Source organism: Anopheles bellator, chromosome 2 (genome assembly GCF_943735745.2).
Source record: "Anopheles bellator chromosome 2, idAnoBellAS_SP24_06.2, whole genome shotgun sequence".
In the NCBI taxonomy this organism is placed as follows: domain Eukaryota; kingdom Metazoa; phylum Arthropoda; class Insecta; order Diptera; family Culicidae; genus Anopheles; species Anopheles bellator.
This window is the reverse complement of record NC_071286.1, coordinates 48,781,665-48,802,496: the sequence shown is the minus strand read 5'-3', so window position 1 is coordinate 48,802,496 and position 20,832 is coordinate 48,781,665. Positions and strand designations below refer to the sequence as shown.

General features: G+C 38.8%; 3 protein-coding genes across 4 annotated transcripts; all 3 read left to right on the top strand.

The window, feature by feature from the left end:
- The first annotated feature begins 261 nt into the window (after window positions 1-261).
- Window positions 262-4,853, top strand: LOC131212844 (gamma-aminobutyric acid type B receptor subunit 1). Its single transcript, XM_058206891.1, has 16 exons — window positions 262-626; window positions 789-958; window positions 1,032-1,271; window positions 1,375-1,509; window positions 1,599-1,769; window positions 1,833-2,049; window positions 2,136-2,301; window positions 2,363-2,612; window positions 2,673-2,822; window positions 2,882-3,024; window positions 3,101-3,224; window positions 3,310-3,426; window positions 3,507-3,714; window positions 4,031-4,287; window positions 4,367-4,504; window positions 4,584-4,853. The coding sequence occupies exons 2-16, from the start codon at window positions 890-892 to the stop codon at window positions 4,707-4,709; spliced, it is 2,511 nt and encodes an 836-aa protein (XP_058062874.1). The 5' UTR covers window positions 262-626; window positions 789-889; the 3' UTR covers window positions 4,710-4,853.
- Window positions 4,854-8,526: 3,673 nt separating this feature from the next.
- LOC131212845 (protein yellow) lies at window positions 8,527-11,092 on the top strand. Of its 2 annotated transcripts, none has more exons than XM_058206893.1 (4): window positions 8,527-8,980; window positions 9,787-9,897; window positions 10,008-10,251; window positions 10,398-11,092. In XM_058206893.1, the coding sequence occupies exons 1-4, from the start codon at window positions 8,739-8,741 to the stop codon at window positions 11,073-11,075; spliced, it is 1,275 nt and encodes a 424-aa protein (XP_058062876.1). In that variant the 5' UTR covers window positions 8,527-8,738; the 3' UTR covers window positions 11,076-11,092. The 2 variants fall into 2 exon arrangements, with proteins under 2 accessions (XP_058062876.1, XP_058062875.1); XM_058206892.1 differs by having other exon boundaries at window positions 8,531-8,980; window positions 9,787-9,893; window positions 9,995-10,251.
- Window positions 11,093-17,378: 6,286 nt separating this feature from the next.
- On the top strand, window positions 17,379-19,911 carry LOC131212848 (segmentation protein even-skipped). The gene is made up of 3 exons (XM_058206896.1): window positions 17,379-17,514; window positions 18,094-18,293; window positions 19,222-19,911. Exons 1-3 carry the CDS (start codon window positions 17,379-17,381, stop codon window positions 19,909-19,911), a joined length of 1,026 nt encoding a protein of 341 aa, XP_058062879.1.
- Window positions 19,912-20,832: the final 921 nt, after the last annotated feature.

Here is a 20,832-nt window from a genome sequence, read left to right as displayed (position 1 = left end):
AAACGTTTTGACAGCGCCGCAGCAGTTTGGCATTAATCGTTAATGTCAAAATCATTACGGAACACCTCATGTAGCCCCCCAGTTACAAATAAATTTTACGCTACTTTTCACGCCTCATGTAGCCCCCAGAAAGGCTTGAGTTTTCGAGCCTACATGCATGAAAATGAACCAACAAATGAATATTTCGAATTTTCGAACTCGCCAGGTATCACTCGTAGCGCATGCCTAAAGAAATGAAAGATATCGGAGAAACAGAAAAAGTAATGCTTGAAATTGGCCTGTACAAGTTTTCTTGCCGATGAATCAAATTGAGGATATGTTAGCTCTAACTAAAACATCACCGAAATTACTACCGAGTCCTAAACCTCATCTACCAGTGAATAATTCATAACACATTTGTTTGGTAGAGTGTATCAGAATTACGATTACAGAGTGTAGGGTAAACCTAGTTGAAATGTTTGGACATTCTTCCAATGTTAATAAGATAACATTCCTAACTAATGGACAGAATCTACTGCAGTAAATTGTATTAGGATAAACAACGTCAAAATGGGTGTTGTGTATGCCGTTATTGTGATTATATAAACGTTATATTCCATAACTGTGGTAGCCATTAATTGTGTAAGGTACGCAAATATGATTCAACAGTTACCCAATTTACAAGTAAAGAGTGGTGTCAATGAACCACATTCCCAATTTTTGGAGGTTTAATTGAATGCACATATATCGTTGGAACATTAATATATGTAATATGTATTGTTTTCTAATATAAACTTTTCTACTTTTAGCATTCAAAATGAAATTTTATTTTTGAACTGAATTGTTGGAAACAGACAGTGTAAAACAAATACAGGCGTTGCGAAATAAAAATACTCGCATACAAAATACAATGAAGCAGCGAGTCAAATCCTCTTTTAGTCGATTGAGCATGTTTAGTTCAATGGGGCATCTAGATGGTGTAAGTAAAACTGTAATTACTAATCTGAATCGTCGCAGCGTAAGTGAAACTATCCGTCTTTTACTTTCTCCAGGTTCCCGATTCACTACTTCAAACGGCTTACTACATATTGATTGTCGTGCTGTTCATTGGCAGCAGTGTTAATGGGGCAAACCAACTACATATAGGAGGCATCTTTCCTATAGCAGGAAAAGGAGGTTGGCAAGGAGGACAAGCATGCATGCCAGCTGCAAAATTGGCCCTGAAAGATGTGAACGAGAATCCAGATCTGCTGCCAGGATTTAATTTAACATTGCATAGCAACGATAGTGAGGTATACTCTCAGTAAATATTTTTATACACATTTATTAATTTCAAAGGACGTGCGTAAACATATATATCTTTGCTAAACATTTATGCATCATGGGGAATGTCAGTGCGAACCCGGATTAGGGGCCAGCGTTATGTATAATTTACTGTATAATTCACCTCAAAAGCTAATGCTGTTGGCTGGATGTAGTACGGTTTGCACAACCGTTGCGGAAGCAGCAAAAATGTGGAACTTAGTAGTAGTAAGTAGTATTCGTAAATATTTGATGTTGTTATTTGTTTGATTGTAAGGCCTGGTGCTAAATGTTGATTGCGTTTTCTATTGATATAGTTATGCTATGGTGCCTCCAGTCCAGCGCTTTCCGATCGTAGCCGTTTTCCTACCCTGTTCAGAACACACCCTTCAGCTACAGTACACAATCCAACTAGAATAAAGCTCATGCAAAAATTTGAATGGTCAAGGGTAGCAATACTGCAACAGGCAGAAGAAGTCTTTATCTCGGTAAGTGAAAACACACTTATATTATAAGAAATTTACTATGAGAAGAACATACTTTCTCGATAGACGGTAGAAGATTTGGAAACTCGCTGCAAAGATGCGGGCATCGAAATAGTGACTAGACAATCATTCCTTTCTGATCCTACTGATGCCGTTCGTAATTTGCGTCGCCAAGATGCGCGTATTATAGTTGGACTATTTTATGTCGTTGCGGCGCGGCGTGTTTTATGTGAGATGTACAAACAGCAACTTTATGGAAGAGCGTATGTTTGGTTTTTCATAGGTATGTCTAAAGTAAAGGAATCTCATAAATACGTATTAATCTCGGTATACGCACACACATCAATAATAATCGAGTATTTTATCCAGGTTGGTACGAGGACAACTGGTACGAAGTGAATTTGAAGAATGAAAATATTTCCTGCACCAAGGAGCAAATGAAGATTGCTGCTGAAGGTCATTTAACGACAGAAGCCTTAATGTGGAATCAAAACAATCAGAAAACTATATCTGGTATGTCATCGGAAGATTTTCGGTAAGTCTGAAGATAGCAATATTTTGCAAAGGCCTACAAGTTTACCGAAAACACCGTTTAGGAAACGGTTGAATGCTGCCCTTATTGAGGAGGGATATGATATTAGTCATAACCGTTATCCCGAGGGGTATCAAGAAGCGCCACTAGCATATGACGCAGTATGGAGCGTAGCTTTAGCATTCAATAAAACGATGCAACGTTTGAGGAATTTAAACTCGGGGAAAAACTTAAAGGACTTTACATACACCGATAAAGAAATCGCAAACGCTATCTATGCTGCTATGAACTCCACACAATTTCTTGGCGTATCGGTAAGTAAAGGAAGCAAAGGATACAATGAACTAGCAGTAACGCATTCACGCTATCTGTAGGGCGTGGTTGCCTTCAGTTCACAGGGTGATCGCATTGCTCTAACCCAGATCGAGCAGATGATTGATGGCCAGTATTACAAACTTGGCTATTACGACACTCAAGCAGACAATCTGACGTGGTTTAATAAAGAAAAATGGGACGGTGAGAAGGTTAGCTTTGCCAGTTTGACCGTGCAAGTGTGTCGTATTCTACAAACCTTAATTTGCAGGTTCCTCAAGATCGTACTATTGTTAGACGTGTGTTAAGAACAGTTTCATTGCCACTGTTCGTTTGCATGAGTACCGTATCCAGCTTTGGAATAGTCGTCGCCATTGCTCTTATTATTTTCAATATATGGCACCGACATCGTCGGTAAGTAATCGGCTGTTATGAATATTGCGTTCTTTGTTCTAACAATTTATTGCTCCATTTGCACTGATTACTTTAGAGTTATACAATCATCACACCCAGTCTGTAATACAATCATGCTCTTCGGGGTAATTATTTGCCTAGTTTCAGTCATTTTACTAGGAATTGACGGCCAATTCATAACGGCAGAAAATTATCCTAAGGTAAAAGAGCATTATTTCCTTATAAGCTTTACAAAAACTCAACTGAAGATTAGTGTAACTAATCGGCAACTATTATTCGTTACAGGTATGTCAAGCTAGGGCTTGGATTTTATCCACTGGCTTCACGCTAGCCTATGGAGCTATGTTTAGCAAAGTTTGGCGTGTACACCGATTTACCACAAAAACTAAAACTGATCCGAAGGTTGTTATTATTAGTGTGTATTTTCAGTGTTCCAAGTAGGCTTACTGTGCGATTATTCTTTTTTCTATTTCGATAACCAGAAAAAAGTTGAACCGTGGAAGTTATACACGATGGTATCTGGTTTGTTAACGGTGGATTTAGTCATACTCCTTACGTGGCAGATGCAAGATCCTCTTCAGCGACGCTTGGAAACATTTCCTTTGGAAGATCCTACATCGTTTATTGATGATGTAAAGATACGTCCTGAGCTAGAGCACTGCGAAAGTCACAATAATTCTGTTTGGTTAGGTAAGTTCTGCTGACTGAAACATGTTTAAGATTTAATATTCTTCATGAATTAGTGTTTTTATGTTTTTTGCCATTATGATCAAACTATGTTTAACATGAGCTATGTAAAATGCAAATAAATCCCCGCTGATAGAGCAGTCGGTAACGCTCGTCGCTGTTACCGCAGCTGGCCTGGGTTCGAATCCCCAGGACCGGTTGTCACGCACTATTAATTGCTACATTCTGATCAGCATCATTTTTCAAAACTTTCAAAATTTTGTATTCTCTAAAGTATTCTGTAATTGTAACTAATACATAATTTCAATTTCGTTTGCAGGTGTTATGTACGGATTCAAAGGATTGATTTTGGTGTTTGGTCTCTTTTTGGCATACGAAACCCGTTCTATTAAAGTAAAACAGATCAACGACTCACGATATGTTGGGATGAGCATTTACAACGTAGTTGTGTTATGTTTGATCACTGCTCCAGTTGCAATGGTGATAGCATCACAACAAGATGCGTCGTTTGCTTTTGTAGCATTGGCTGTAATATTTTGTTGTTTCCTCAGTATGCTTCTGATTTTCGTACCTAAGGTTGTACCAAGCGTTCATACCATTCATACTATGTGTCGTTACAAATATATTTCTGCATTTGTTTGAAATTTTTATACAGGTAATTGAGGTTCTGAGACACCCAAAAGATAAAGCGGAGTCAAAGTTTAGCAATGATGCTGGAATTTCTAAGGAAGACGAAGAGCGTTACCAAAAGCTTATTTCAGAAAACGAGGACTTGCAAAAATTGATTGCTCAAGTAAGAATAAAGTTATATAATATGAAATGAAATGGAACACGATTCTCTATGTATATGGATTTGTTTACCTTTATTGCAGAAGGAAGATAAAATACGATTACTTAAACAACGACTTACGGACAAAGAATGTAAAAATCCAACTCAGGCGTTGTCAGAAAATCTGAATGGCAGCCCAGCCGTCGGCGTACAGTTCAATGTTCAATAGACCTGTATCAACATCCCAAGTTCAAAACTAAATGCGTGGTGAATATTTGATAAAAAACATTGATGTATTCCTACTTTTACTACTGTGTACACAGGCAATGGCATAACATCGATATTATGGACAAGGAATACATCGACCGTGTAATCCCACCCCTTATGGAATAAGTATGAATAAATTATTGTCAGAAGTTCCACTCGCAAATTTGATTGCGTGTTTGTACTGTATTCGAATCGAAACTATATTTTTACACTGTTCCTCGCGCATTTCGAAACTCAGTTTTAACTTAGGTTAAAGAATTCGTTTGTGTTTTTATTCACATTCGAACAAATATAAGCGGTAAAAGCGAAGTAAAAATTGCCATAAAAATGCTCAGATGGAAAATAAAACCATCATTAAAAAACTATATCTACAAGTATAAAAGAAAGTCGGTTTAGTAACACTATTCATAACTCAAGAACGACTGAACCGATTTGACTGAAGAACTGAAGATGGGGAGGTAGCTTAGAAACGCAGGAAGGATCCAGGATACTTTTTAAATTCCGACCGCGTCACAATGATGTCACAATACGCATTGCTTTTCTTCATAGTGAGACATAATTTCTCATTTTGTCGCGCCTCAGCTGTCGCGACCATTGCAGTTTACCTTTCGTTGTAAATCAAATATCGAAAATAATATTGAATACTTCAAATTTTAAGCACTTGCTTGTTCCGGTAAGTAATTTTAGTCATCGGGTAGTATTTATCGGTACTTTTTTACTTAGAAATGTGATGGGTACAAATGATTGGGTAAAATTATTAAGGGTTTGCGATTGCAGTTGTTTTCTCCAGAATAACAACCACAACGTTGAAAGGATGCCAGTTCAGTTCAGTTCATACAGTTCATTGAGCATTGAAATTGTCGTAAAATCTTCAGACAATTGAAGAACCAACATGGAATATTGCAAAAACTCCGCAATGGCCAAGTATTATCAGCATCGAAAATCATTATCTGGGACGAATGTACAATGGCGCATTACCGAGCATTAGAAGCACTTATCAGAAAGATCAGAAGCAGAACATTGAAAGATCTACGCAATGACTCGGGATGTTAAGAAGGTGCAACGATTTCACTGTCTGGAGATCTCCGCCAAACACTACCAGTGATTCCAAGATCAACGGCTGCCGATGTAGAATACTTAAACTACATAATTCAGAATAAGATCATTGGAACAATGCGTTCATTCAAATCTATTAACTGTGTAACAAATGAAGATGAGCCACCAACTATCAAATAGAATTTTAAAGCTCCTTCAATTTGTCTGACTTATCATCGCACAATTTTGGCCTAAAGGTTGGCTCCGTACTAATCATGCTGCTAAACATAAACCAGCCAACACCGTAAAGTTACGCTTTTTGGTGGTAAGAAAATTGTTGAACAATGTGATTTACTCGAAGGTGAGGAAGTTCTCATTCCGAGGATGAAACAATAGTAATGGAATAGTAAATAAATTAAAGTCAATCCCTTTAACGAAGTGAAAGGAATAAAGGACATGCCATTCTCACATATATTATTGGCTTAGCCGGCATTCCGAACCTTATCATGGTTTCATGGCGGATTTGAAATCGTTGAAGATATGGTGAACTATTCGATATTCAATCAGTTTTTCAAGATCTTATCTTATCAGTAGCAGACTTTCCTTTTCGGAAACCTTTAAGAGACGTTTTTAAGAGCTGTTGTACTCATATAGTTGCTACATAGTAGCCTGTGTCTACCTTCGTTATTCTAACAAGGTCAGTGAAGTCTCGCACTGTCAAAACCTTTTTTTAGGCCACAAATCAACTGATTGACAAAATTTTCGAAACCACAGCACTACTTTACAAAAACCATAGACTAACGACGTTAGTGCTATATGCAGCATTCTACATGGAACATCCAATGATCATGAAATATCAAAGCTACTGGGCGGTCCAGACGCTACGATATCTGACCTGAATCTGAATAACTGACGTTTCTCGGAGATGTCATTAATGTCACTTACGCAGATCTACAAATCTGAACAAACGAGCATCAATTTGTGAACAAATTCAAACAAGTGCAAGTTTGTCGGTTGGACATGTTGGAAACAGTCATGGAAGCAACACTGTGTTGGTTTGCCTTAGCATTGTGCTTTTCGGTTAAAAAGCGAAAAAAGAACGTGCGAAGAGGTTACAGTGTGGAGGAAATGGCTTTTAAATGGCATCGTATGCCTCCGCCTTTTTATTGCGATCACTATATTTTTTATTTTTTAGTTGCCAAAGACATGGCAGACTTTCGTAAATTTTTATAAATTCAGTTAAACACTTTCGCGAACGTTGACGAAGCGTCCAAAATATAAATAAGAGACCAAAACAAAACATCAACAAGTCAACCGACAAACTTGCACTTGTTTGAATTTGTTCACAAATTGATGCTCGTTTGTTCAGATTTGTAGATCTGCGTAAGTGACAATAATGACATCTCCGTGACTCAGACATCGGTATCGCATCGTAGCGTGTAGACCGCCCATAAGACCAATCGAAACTGAACGAAAAACAGTTTAGAACGAAGCGTAGCAACGCTTGCGCCGGCTACAGTATTATATATAATAATTCAGTTAGTTAGTACTAAATATTAATCGGTAATAGCAAATAGTTGGTTGGTCTTGGTTGACGTAACTTACAGCACCACAATCAAGATACAAAATGAAGAAAAACAGAGAAATGGAAGATACAGAATGTGCCAGAAACAAAATGTCGTTTAAATAACTAGAGTTTGTGTTTATATAAAATATTTATAAAAATGTTCTTTCTCTTTCAAACGCAAAGTTATGCGCGTATTTCTGTCAGTACTACCATTGATCAGTTTATAGAATCGACGCCCTATTCGATTGATTGATTCTATTGATCGACTACATGTTGAATTATGTATGGTGCGGAGGGCAATGGAACAAAGCAAAGTTTGCATTTGTCCGGATAATATGAAACACAACAGAATGTGTTTTGTTTGCTCAATTGCTCAACGCTCAACCATAATGCATTTGGATGCAAAGCTATGAACAAAATAAATAATCGGTCAAATAATCGGTAGTTACATAATATGACAGAATTAGCACTACGTAACGGTTATACAAGAACCCCCTGCAAGAAAAGCACAACCTGAACCAACCTGCGAACCTGAAGTACACTCTGATCATCATTTTAACCGTCAATGCTAATGACAACCTTGGATCTGTGTCGAACCACAAGTCCTATTTATATTTTATACGAATCTAACAAAATAAAAAACAAAAGTCTGACAGATGAAACAAACAAGAGAGAGAGAGAGAAACATTATCAACCACAATGATCAGTAAATCGTGATCAATCGTCACGCCACGAGATCGTGCTAGTTATGCAAGAACAAAAACAATATATAAGTAATCTGATATCAATACAGTACTCTGATAAAAGTATATTGATTAGTGTACTTGGAATTATTACTTGTACAATTATTGTTCTTGTTGGAACTGGTTTTTAATACAAATGCCCCTTCAGCTGAAGACGTGCTGCACAAGTCTGTCTCCTTTAGCAATATGCTGCTCCAGTTATATCTTCGCCCCTTCTGTATCGAACATCATCTCTTCTATCTTCTATTTATCAACCTCATCTGCTTATTTTATCCCTTGACGGACACACAATGGGTGAACTGAACAGCGGAACGAGTAGAGGGAAGCACACAGCGTGAAATAAAACCGGTATGGACCCCCAGTCTCTGATGAGAGGGTGCGTTGTTAGTTGTTTCATAGCTGGCTTCACGAAAGCCGCTTCGGAAGCCTTGGTCGTAGGTGTGGTTGGGGTTCAGACATTTTTTTAGCATCTAAAAAACATTGGTTTCGTTCGATCGTTCCCGGCAGAAACTATCAGTCGTTACTGGCTCGCAACAGTGAACGGTCATATTGAAATACGCAAAGCAAACGTTAATTACATTTCCCATTGTGCATTGTATGTTGTTGCGAATATTGCAAGTGTTTCTCTCAACACAGTGGCGTTAATATGGAGCTTCGCCTAAAATTCTCGTTGTTTGTCCTAGCAACTGCTTTTGCGACGATCTTTTTCCACTCGATGGTGGATGGTGTAAAGTTGAAGGAAAAATTTAAATGGCGTGAAGTAGAATTCGAGTGGCCATCGGAACAGGCAAAGCAGAATGATCTGGATTCGGGAAAATATATTGTTCATAATAATCTACCACTTGGATTGGAACGCTGGAGAGATAAGCTATTTGTCACTGTACCAAGGTAATTACAAAGGGCAAATGATCTAATCTAAGTTCACGTAGAGTTATGCTCTCTCAAATACAAATTTACGAATGCTTTCGCGTTACTAATGCATCTAAACACACTATTCTTAATTTTTAGCCGAATTGAAAGCAAAATTAATCGTTTTCCGAAGCAATATAATGGTGACTGTGTACATTTTTGTACATTGTGTACTCATAACGTTCTTTCGCATAGCCTAGAACATTGGATTTAATATATTATACTAACTAGGAATAGCTCAAACAGAATGCAAAACAACATTCGCTGTTGATGGTAAAATTGAAAGTAGTTGTCCGTGATTTCAAATTCGGGTTCGATGTTGTTGCATGAGCATGTTGATCGAGAAGCTCTTTACTCGAGAAGCTCCTTCATGATTTTATGCGGTAATGGTACAAAGAAAATTAAAAACCATTTTTTTAATTGTGTTTGTTTTACAACGTATTGTGAAATTAAAAAAGAACTCATTCAGTTCAATAAAAGTTCGGATGGCATCGAAGAATCGTACTAACTGGTGCCATGGCCTAGATTTATTGCCTCTCACGGGAGCGGCAGCTGGTTGGGAAAATATTATAATACAATAGTAGTCTGAAATAGGTTGATAGTAATTTACTTATTTCAGATAGCCATTGATTTGCACCAACAAACAACAAAGCACTTGTTATCCTACAATAATGTGGCGTTGATAGTAGTAGAATGTAGAAAACATTGAGTAGAAAACATTGTAACATTCATAAACCTTCAAAATGGGCCAATCTGCAGGCATGATATATTTTTACAATTATCAGATGGAAGTCAGGGGTAGCTGCATCTTTGACCTACGTGAACGTTTCTGATGAACAAAGTCCTAAGTTGCGCCCATATCCCAGTTGGGAAGAAAACGAACTACCTACAGGTAAGTAGACGTACTGGATCAGAGTAAATATCGCTGTTTTGGAGCAATTAATCTTTTCTAACATGTTTTTGTCTACTTTTTCATTTAATTTCATTTTTAAGCCCATGCACATAGTGAATCGAACGATGAATCGAAGTTTCTAAAAAATAATGCTTCTATCATTTCGACATTCCGAGTGCGAGCCGACGAGTGCGATCGTTTGTGGGTGATGGATACTGGCTTGGCAAATATTCTCGGCGATGCCGTGCAGTACGCCCCACCATCACTGGTGTTATTCGATTTGTACACCGATAAACTCATTCGGAGACACTATTTCAACAGCTCTCTGCTGAAAGAAGATTCATTTTTTGCAAATGTGGTAAGTATGTCAACTGAAAACAAATAGATCGACTTCCAAAACAATGTTATTTGCCGTCTCTTTGATACTGTTTACTTCAGTTTACAATATAGATATATTTTAATTGAATATTGCCAATCTCTTGTTGGGCTATTCCCTTTCATTAGATCGTAGATACCGAGAGAGGAGATTGCGATAATGCATTTGCATACATCCCAGACTTGGGAAGCTACGCCGTGATCGTGTACTCTTTTGACGAGGATCGTTCGTGGCGTGTGAAACATAACTTCTTCCACTTTGACCCATTGGCTGGAGACTATAACATCGGTGGAGTTAATTTCCAGTGGACGGATGGTGTATTCGGTATGGCGGTGGGTAAACGACTACAGGACGGATCACGACCGGTTTATTTTCATGCGTTTTCAAGTACCAAGGAGTTTATGGTATCGAATACCATATTAAAAAATGCCTCATACTCCCAGAGTCCGCAAGCGTACTACGACTACAAACTTCTTGGAGATCGTGGCCCCAACTCACAGTCCTCAGCTGAGTTCTATGATTCTACAACTGGTGTTATTTTCTATACTCAAGTGAATAAGGATGGTGTAGGATGCTGGAATACCGCCATGCCACTGAATGCCGACACTCAGGGTTTGGTGGATTCAGATAGTGATGCACTGGTTTTTCCGAATGACTTAAAAGTCGATAGTGAAGGCAATTTGTGGGTACTCTCAGATCGTTTACCCATGTTCATATTTACTGAGCTGGACGCAGAACAGTACAATTATCGAATTTTAATCGGAGACACCAGAGAGATGATTAAAGGAACGCCGTGTGACAAATAAATATATCCGAAAACGACCATGCTCTATAAATATAATTTATTTAAAACCTGAACAAACCAAAAGTACAAATAGTTAGCAAATAGTTACCCTGTACACTACAGACAAAGTCCAAAGTGTACTTTTTAAAAACAAACATTGCAGTATTGAAAGAAACCACTCAGATTCTTAGATTTTCTACAGTGTATGGCAGAAATACTTGCTAGGAACCGACCGACGATGGAATGTTTTGGCAGCTTTTAAAGGAAAATGTTGAATCCTTCCGCACGATTACTTCCGCGTTCCTTATTGGGAACTCGAAGCAAAGATGCACATTTTTCGAAACAATCACATCTATCTGGAAAAGCAACGATTTTTGAATCTTCAAATGCCAAATGAAACTCAAGCTGAGAAAAGCCAAGAAAATTTGCTCTAACTCGATGACGAGAACAAATCTTCCATCCAAAAACACAGCCGCTGAATTGCGCTTCGCTTTGAAGTAAAACATCCATACGACGGGCCTATTACTATCGAAATCGGTTAAAAAAAACAACTTTTTTACCGATAAAAAATTGGATAATTTTTTTAAATTCAAACTAAATTACAAATTCTATCTCCGACACTGTCAAAAACCATTCTGTCAACTCTACGAAAGACGGCAAAAATACAGCGCCACCTAGCGCATAGTAGTGCTACAAGCTTGGATAACTTGCATGCAAGAACAATTACCGTATTTTTCCGTGTATAACGCGCACCCGTGTATAACGCGCACCCATATTTTAAGAGAAAAAAATTGGAAAAAAAAGTTTTTTATTATACATTTTGCAGATATGTAATATCCAAAAAATACCAAATGATAATAATGTATAATGTAATAATGAAGTATCCGGAAATATGTGATTTAAAATAAATGCTTTATTCGATTTTCGATTATTTTGTGGCGTTAGATTACTACACACGTCAGGGTAAAAAGTTCGGCCATTTTAAATTATCACTTAATCTTTGACAGCTGTTTTACTGTGCTCGTGTTTTGGCCCATCGGCGATTTTTTTCTCTTCCAAAAAATGGATGGCAAGGAATCTATATCAAACTATATAACTTGCGTAGAAAACGAAATTAAGAGCACGGACGCATTCAAAATGTTGACTGTGGCTAATGGTGAAGCTTTTAAGACCAAAAAACAGCACTTATCGGTGGTTCAAAAATTTCTCAGAGGGCCGAGAAGATGTAACCTTCGAAAAGCAAAGTTTGGTCGAATGTGAACGGCCACGTGTGGCCACAAGCGCGGAATACAAAAATGAAACCCAAATGTCGTGAAATTTTTTGAACAGACCACGTGCATACGAAATTTAAGATCGTTGCTTGTGTGCGAATTTTTGGCTAAAAACTACAAACTAATGATGCCAAAGCCACCGTATTGACCAAATCTGGCCCCCTATGGCTTTTTCTAGTTTCCAAATCTCAAATTACCGCTTTGTGGTCAATTAATTTAGGAGAAGACAGAAATCGCCGATAAGACAAAACACGTTCCAGCAAAACAGCTGTAAAACATTAACTGAGCTTTAAAAATAGCCGAAATTTTCAACATAAGTGAGTGACATATGTAGCAACATTACGCAACAAAGAAATCGAAAATCAAATAAAGCATTTATTTTAAATCACAAATTCCCGGTACTTATTTGACAGAATGTATATACGATAAAAGACCCCCAAATTTAGCTACATATTATATGTAACTTATAATATTGTATAGATAATTATATTCCTAACAAATGTTTCATTTCATAATTTATTCAATAATATCATAAAATATGTACCTAAAAGGGCTCATTTGTATGTTTAGAGGAGACAAAATTTTTACTACCCTTGTATAACGCGCACCAAGATTTTAGAGCTAAAAAAAATGGGAAAAAAGTGCGCGTTATACACGGAAAAATACGGTACAGAAACTTACCCACGATTATAGAAACTGGCAAAAACTGTGGGAAGGTGCGTGTTGGTTGCATAGTTGAAGGCAATTACGGCCGCGAACGGAATAATTTGTATCATAATATATAATAATAATAAAAAAATACATATATATATAATATAATATATATAATAATAAATTATATATAGTTAGTTATTATATACATTAAAGCACAAAAATATGGCAGAAGTAAAGACGGGCATTTTTTTGGCATTAAACATGAAAGGATTAAAAAAAAGGGTTCTTCTTACATTCGCTGAGCGGTCCGGGCCTGCAAAAGATACTGTTTCAATCTTCTGTTACTTCCTGTAATGATGTGGTTTTTTCAGGCGAGGTTGTTGGCCCACGCCAATCCCCGCCCTACGCCCTACAAAAATCGATAATGTCAATTCAGTTTTTAAGGTAGAAATCTCGACCTTTTGGAGGTCGTGTTGAATTGAAACCTTCGATGTTTTATAGTCACAAATATATTCCAAACTGATACATTAAAACAGCTTATTACATTGGTGAAGTTTCGAAACAGACAAAATTGCAAAGATTCACGTAGAGACATGTAAGCTGAATACTTCGTGAATACATTGTTATCAATAAAGCTGAACTGAAAGCTAATGTTATGCTGCTGGTTGTTTTTGTGTGTTTACTTTTGTTTTTATTTATTGTGCCGTAATGCATACACTCACGCTGTGACGATTCGTACCGGCTTAGTGGGTGGCAATATTTTCAAGGGGAATTGTTTCCTATAGTTCTGGTAATGGGCTTCCATGCGCGGGAGCATAACGAAATCTTTCTTTCGCACATTAGGAGTTCCTAGTAAAAGAACCTGGGCTTCGTTTTCTTCATGTGTCTCTTTTCCTTCTCTCTATCTTAAGCTTGAACTCCGGTTTTACATAGCTTTATGCTGGATGTGGTTGACGTGGATTGCTCAACCTTTCGGTAGCCATATAACTTAATTTTCATGCGGGTTCGACAGGACCAAACACCTATTGACCGTAACGAAAACGTATTAACACAGTTACCGGGAACCGAAAAAGAACGAAACGCATGAGAAAAAGGATCAAACATCACATAAAAAGGGACTAACGAGTGTTTCATGCCCAGGAACCACAAGCACTCTGCCATTCGCAGAAAAGTTTGACCTAACGAAAATTTTGTTGCTTATCGGTAGTGCTGGTTGGAACTAATTAAATTGTATAAACATAAAATATCATTCCATTCTTTTCGACAAGGTCATCGCCGGCACCGCTGCCTAAATTGTGCTGCCACATAATCATAACGCTCTCTTTCCATTGGGTCTCAGTATGTTCACACCGTTCAAACATTTTGTTCCATTGGTGCAGCAATGGTTGATTTTATTGCGGCTTGAGGAAATGGCTTGCAAATTATTGCTGAAAAGATACGCAGCTAGAGGGTAGACACAGTTGGAGTTGGAGCCTGCGTAAGCAGAAAACAATTATTATTTTACATACCTTGACTTTACGTACCTTTTAGAAACTGTGTATTTAAGCAAAACTTGTCCAAGAGGGTTCTTCGCTTTATTCAATTGTCGATATAAGTCAGTGGTGTAATATCTTTCGACTGCGCTTCTAATATTACATTTCTATATTCCTAAGGAATAGGAAACAATTACAGAATCTTTATCTATGATCTGATCTATGATATTATATCTAAATTATGTTTTGTGCCTTCGATCTGAATGTTGGAACATAATTTTTATTTTGTACAGTTTACGGGTAACTTGAATACAATATGACACTCTTGGTTTGATATAAAACAATAACAAAATATCTATTCACATTGAGTTCCTGTGAGAGACAACTTCATAGCATATTATTCACAATCCATCACTTACTTTTGTTTCACTATTTAGTTATCGGATAGTAATTATGTTCACAAAAACCATAGAATTCGATTACAATTGGTAAGTTCGATTTTTCTCAATTACTTGTGTGAAGTAGTCTTCAAAAGCATTAACAGACATTATGCCACGCAGACTATGTGTACCTAAGACAGCTCTGATCAATAAGTTTCGCTTACATTATTATGATATTAAAAGCATATACAGGGAAAAGCAGACACCAATTATCGAATATAGCTTAATCTTAAAAGGCTACGTATGGTTGACGGGTCTACAGGTATTAAATATATATTTGTTTAAGGTATTGTTAGGCGATAATCGAAAGCAAGTGAGGGGTGGAGAACACTATGCCATATATTTGTTTTTCTTACTTCTCTCGCTTCGTTTCAGGTATCTCGAAAGGCTATCTTTTATGTTGCTGGCTTTAGTTACGTCCAAGTTATGCTTATGGGTAACAGTTTCTACATTTTCTACCCACTAATTATTATGCCGACATTTATGGTATTTGTTTAGCACGATTTATTTTGGGTACGGGCAAAATCCTAGTCAGTTAGATTTGAAAGAAAATGTAACAACAAATAGACAAGGTCCCTGTTCAAGGTGCATTGAAATTGCAAAGGATGCGAATTCTGCATCTTGATTAGGCGATCATTGGCTGCCGGGCTGTTATGATATCAATTTTGTTTCGTAATAATCTTCGATTATATAGCGCATAAACGCTGTAATCAACCATGCTCGGAAACTTACCCGTAAACATAAATTTTGAGCACATTTTACAGCACCCGTTCGTCCGACAGCCGGAAGCTAGTCCCATGTACAATGAAGAAGCGCCTAGTAAAAATCGGCACAGGAGAGCCACGAAACATCGCATAGTATGAAAAGAAGAAACACACTATTGCTAAGCACTTCACCACCCATTTGAGCCCGTAGTACCGATCCTGGAGAAGCAGTTTATACATTTTCATCCAAATTGAAAGAACCTCTGCAAGAAAATTTTGTCAGCCCTCTCGAGAATAGCGATTGCATTTACTACATGATGTTCGTCCTGTGTTAGCTTATGTACGCGTTTACCGTTCGTTATCTGTATTTAACATGGTGCTCTGTCTTGACTCCCACTCCCAGTTTTGTTTATGTACACTAGGAATATTTATCGAGCTCTATATGTACAAGCGGTCCTATACTTTCTCTTTTACGCCGTGTTATATTATTAGGTCCTATTTTCGTTCTGATCGGTGTTATTAATTTTGTAACGGAATCAAATTATTTGAGCGTTGAAACGATAATATCCTATAGAAAAGTTACCAACAAGATAACGTAAACAAGCCGCTAAACATAGGATCAAAAATATGTTTAACGAAAACAACAACAGTTTTTAATCTCGTAATAGGACATTGTTTAGTTTCCGACAAAACTTCGCCTTATTTTGTGGTACGGGGTTCGAAACTTAAACAATTCTTCCTGCCTGCTGCTTCTGTTAAGTATCATAAAGTTCCGGCGAATCTTTCTTCGCTCCAAGCACGTAGGAACAAGGGAAATGGTGCTGATGTCGAACGTTATATCATATCATACACTAATAATCACAAAAGGATAATAATCCTTGCGGCAAGCAAAACGCTCCAATCTTCTCCCCTCCCGCATGTACAACAGATCTCGTTAACGGTCGCCATCGTTTATTTTCTCCACGGACCTTCGCTACTACTATGTTGCTCTCTTTCTAACGACTGTTCCCAGTCTGCCTGGTTGATACAAAAAGATCCGAGAAAAGATCCGAACCAAGGCGTATATTTCGACGAAACGTTGTTCAGAGAATAGCTTTGACGAATTTTTAAATCTCGGTTACTCTACCTCTACCTCTACCTCTACCTCTACCTCCTCTCTTCTGCAAGGACTGTGTACCTATGTAGGTCGCTTAAAACCTATTTCTTTCTGCCAATACCCTTTATGGGCTCCAAATGAGATCCTTTCGTCATGTTCGTTGTGTGTGTGTTTCTCGCTATTATGACAAAATGGTTGTCTCGTTCCGGCGCATATACATACCTAAACGCTGGGGTGTGACGCCCTATGTTTGGCCAAGGAACCGCCTCCATTACGAGTCCTTCCATTACGATTACATATAAAATCTGCTTTTCCCGAGTTCAAGTCAGTCACTAACGTGTTGAAATCAGAGGCTGCTGCACGAGCTGCGACTACAACTTGGCATCGAGATCGTGGCGAGTTTCGAACACAATAAACGGAAATTTCACTTCGTAGCGGTGCACTCTCTTCAAGCTGTCAGTGTTTCGTGATGAAACAACATTTCACTACACTACACTAGTGGTCGCACATAATCACAAGTGATCGCACAATCAAAGGTGTTAAAAAGTGTAAAAGAGAAATCGCTTGGTGCAGTTGAATAGTCGAACAGTAAAACAACGACGTATCTCTTCGCTATCTGAAAAACAAGCTGATGAGCACAGTGAAAGTGAATTGAAGAAGATAATCGCGAGAAGGACAAACATTCAGAATGCAAGGATTCCGTAACTATAGCATCGATGCACATGCACTGCAACATCGCGACACTAATAGCTCACTGGCGGTGGATCTAATGGCGGCTCATCAATATAATACGAAGTCCTCTCCTCCATTATCGCCTCTAAGTGGTAGGTAAAAGAAGTCAACAATGATATAGTTACACATGCATATAGATAAACATATCCGGAGTCTGTTCTGTTACTCCCGAAAGTGAATCTTGGGAAAACTACTTCAAGCTGCACAGTCCCATCAGTGCGGCATCTAGAACGAAAATTCACTCAAGAACGTCCGCTTCGCACAAAGTGGAAGCTAAGTGGCTAAAGTTGCTAAACGGTACAACTCGACAAAACGGAAATACCACCGAAGTCTCTTTGCAACAACTGCCGGACGTTTGTTGTTTGGCTTCACGCATGTGTTAACAAAAACGACTCCACTTTTAAAGACGTATATTAACTCGAAAGGCGAAGGCATTGAGCAGGATAAGCCACTTGAACCGATGAGTGCGGCAGCAACTGCCGAATGGCTTTTGTCGGCAAATTGGATGCACTTCGATGAAGTTCCGGTCGGTCGCGATTCTCGTCATCTGTTTTTCATCCGTGTTGTCATGCTTGTTACGCTTGTCTGCTGTCGGCAATCCGCAAGCCGAACCAATACAGCACATTATTAAATATTTGCCTCTTTTCGATTTCCTGAAACTCCACTTACAGACTGCACCAGTCCATCGTCGGATCATGGCGGCAGCCAACAACAACCACCGTTGGATCCGTCTGTCCGGCGCTACCGCACGGCGTTCACGCGTGATCAGTTGGCGCGTCTGGAAAAAGAGTTCTACAAAGAGAACTATGTCTCGCGACCGCGTCGCTGTGAACTAGCTGCTCAACTCAGCCTGCCCGAATCTACGATTAAGGTTAGTAGCAGTGTTTCTTTCTCGCGTCTCAGTTGTACCACGCAAAGTAGGCTACCACTTGTTCGTGCGGCTTGGTAAAGAAACCCGGCCCCAAGACCGATGCATTAGTTGCTTCGTTTTAAGCAATTATCGTATATAACTACTATAAAATTAATATAATTATCACCTTCCTTTGTGTGTTGGCCGATACCGGCATCTTCAACCGCTACCCTTTGTCGGCCTATTTGACACAAAAGTCTATAAAATCCGTTGAGCGATGTTACCACAGCCAGATTTTTTCCCCGATTCCGATGATCATCACAACTGGCTACTCGGTCGTAATAGCATACTTCTCACTTCACTTCTCGCTGTTCCTTTTACGCGTGTATGAACATTGCTTTTTGCTGATGCGATTTTATGACCCTCAACATTCCTGTGCCTACCGATTGATTCAGAAGCCGGTATTGTATGAGAAAAAAATGTCGTGTTGTCTGTGCTACCGTTCATGATTCTCCTTCGTTGTGCTTAGCTTCGAATTCGGTTAAGGCATTTTTATGACATAATTTTTCACACACCAATTGCTGTGAAAATAAGTTGTAGTGTGAATCGGCTCAGAAGAAGAAAGGCCGTGAAGAAAGATTAAGGTTATGCCAGAAGCTTTGCATAGGAGGTGCTAAGTGTCCGGTGAAGCGATTTTTTCTCTGTTTTGCTTTTCCTTCGTGTCACTTCCAACATGTTCACTTCACTTCACTTCAGGCTTTAATACTGCACTTTCTGTAAATCACACCATAATAGCTTTGCTGTATGATGAGTGCTTTCCATGAATCCTACGTTTTGAGCTACTAATTTTATGAATCGATTCAACAAAGGGTGTGCTTCGCTAGTATTGCTCACGACCATGTACTAACCAGGAAACATTTTTATTTCTCTTTTTCTGTCCAATGTTCAGGTGTGGTTTCAAAATCGTCGCATGAAGGACAAGCGCCAAAGAATAGCAGTCGCTTGGCCCTACGCAGCGGTTTACTCTGATCCTGCTTTTGCTGCGTCGATCCTGCAGGCAGCAGCCAACTCGGTCGGTATGCCTTATGGATATCCACCGGCTCCGGCGATGCTGACCCAGATGACGGTTCTTCCTCCTCCAGTGCCTGGTGCCCCGGGAATACCAGCGAGCACGCATGCCTTCACTTACGGTTATCCGCGGTACACTCCGTACGCTATTCCTCATCAGCGTACGCCGGCTGCCCCGCTCTCAGCTAACGTACCGAACCCTGGACCGTATCCCGGCGTTAGCATGCTGGGAACCGCATTGCCCTCTTCCTATAGTGGACCACACGGAGTCCCAAAAACCCATACACCGCCGCTGGAAACCTCTCACGCAAGTCCTGTCGCCTCGCCGCAATCGGCCATTTCCCTGAGTCCTGTTTCCGATCGGTCGAAACTCGATACGTCCACTTTGACCTCAAACTCCAGCAATTCCAGTGCCAGCCCGATCAAGTCGTTGAACGGTTCGACAAAAGGTCTTTTGCTCGCCGCTGCCGCATCCGTTCATGAGTCGTCACCCAAGTCGTGCCAGACTACCTTACTCCCCGTGACGCCTGAGAAACCCAAACTATTCAAACCCTATAAATCAGAAGCATAATAATTTGATAAAACAACTAAATCACTAAAAATGCATAACCAATGTCTTCCTGCTGTGCATGTAGGAAGTGCGCATTTGCATCAAATGTGCAGGTCGGAGGTAATAACAGAAAAAAGTGTCTCTCTCTCTCTCTCTCTCTCTCTATCTACTTCTCTCTTTCATTCTCGTTCGTTGCCTAATTGCCAACGACAGGTGGACACGAATTGTAAATGGTTAAGTAATGTAGTCGAAATTAATTATTAAATTTATTTATTTACATTAGAAAACTACAATCTGTGAAAACAAGAACGCAGGCAGTGTACAGGTCGTGTAAAGGTCGTGTAAAGATATGATATGAAGAATATGTCAATGGTCATAGGTCTCTGTAGTATTAAATTTATTGTGTAGGCAATGGTTGAAAAGAATGAAAAGAAAAACCGGAATAAACAAGAGAATCCAAATTATATTTTAATACATAAATATGCATCTTACCATTTCCCAATCCGAAAGCGCTAAAGCGTGTTTTGCGTTGAAAACAGAGGGATTATCGTAAGGTTTCCCTATGAGCATTGGTGGCATGTGGTGGATAGCAGCGGATTAACTTAGTTCAATTTTGCCCGACGGCTAGTGTCGAGTAGATCCTATCTGTGGCGCAGAACGAAAACAGTACAGTTTTGATAAATCAAGGCCACAGAATATTGGAAGTTGGAATGGAATGTTCGAATGTTTGTTTTGTAAGCAGCAGCGAAAACGTGAAATTACTTTTTAAAACGCTTATTTAAATTGTTACCAATAACAAACATAGTGATACAAATTGAATTACTAGCACTTACTAAAACAACATTTCTGAAATGCGGTTCATAATCTTAGTAAAAACTAAAATTTCGCCAATTGGTATAATTGGTAAAGAAATTGTTCCGTTTATCAGTTTTTTTTAATTAA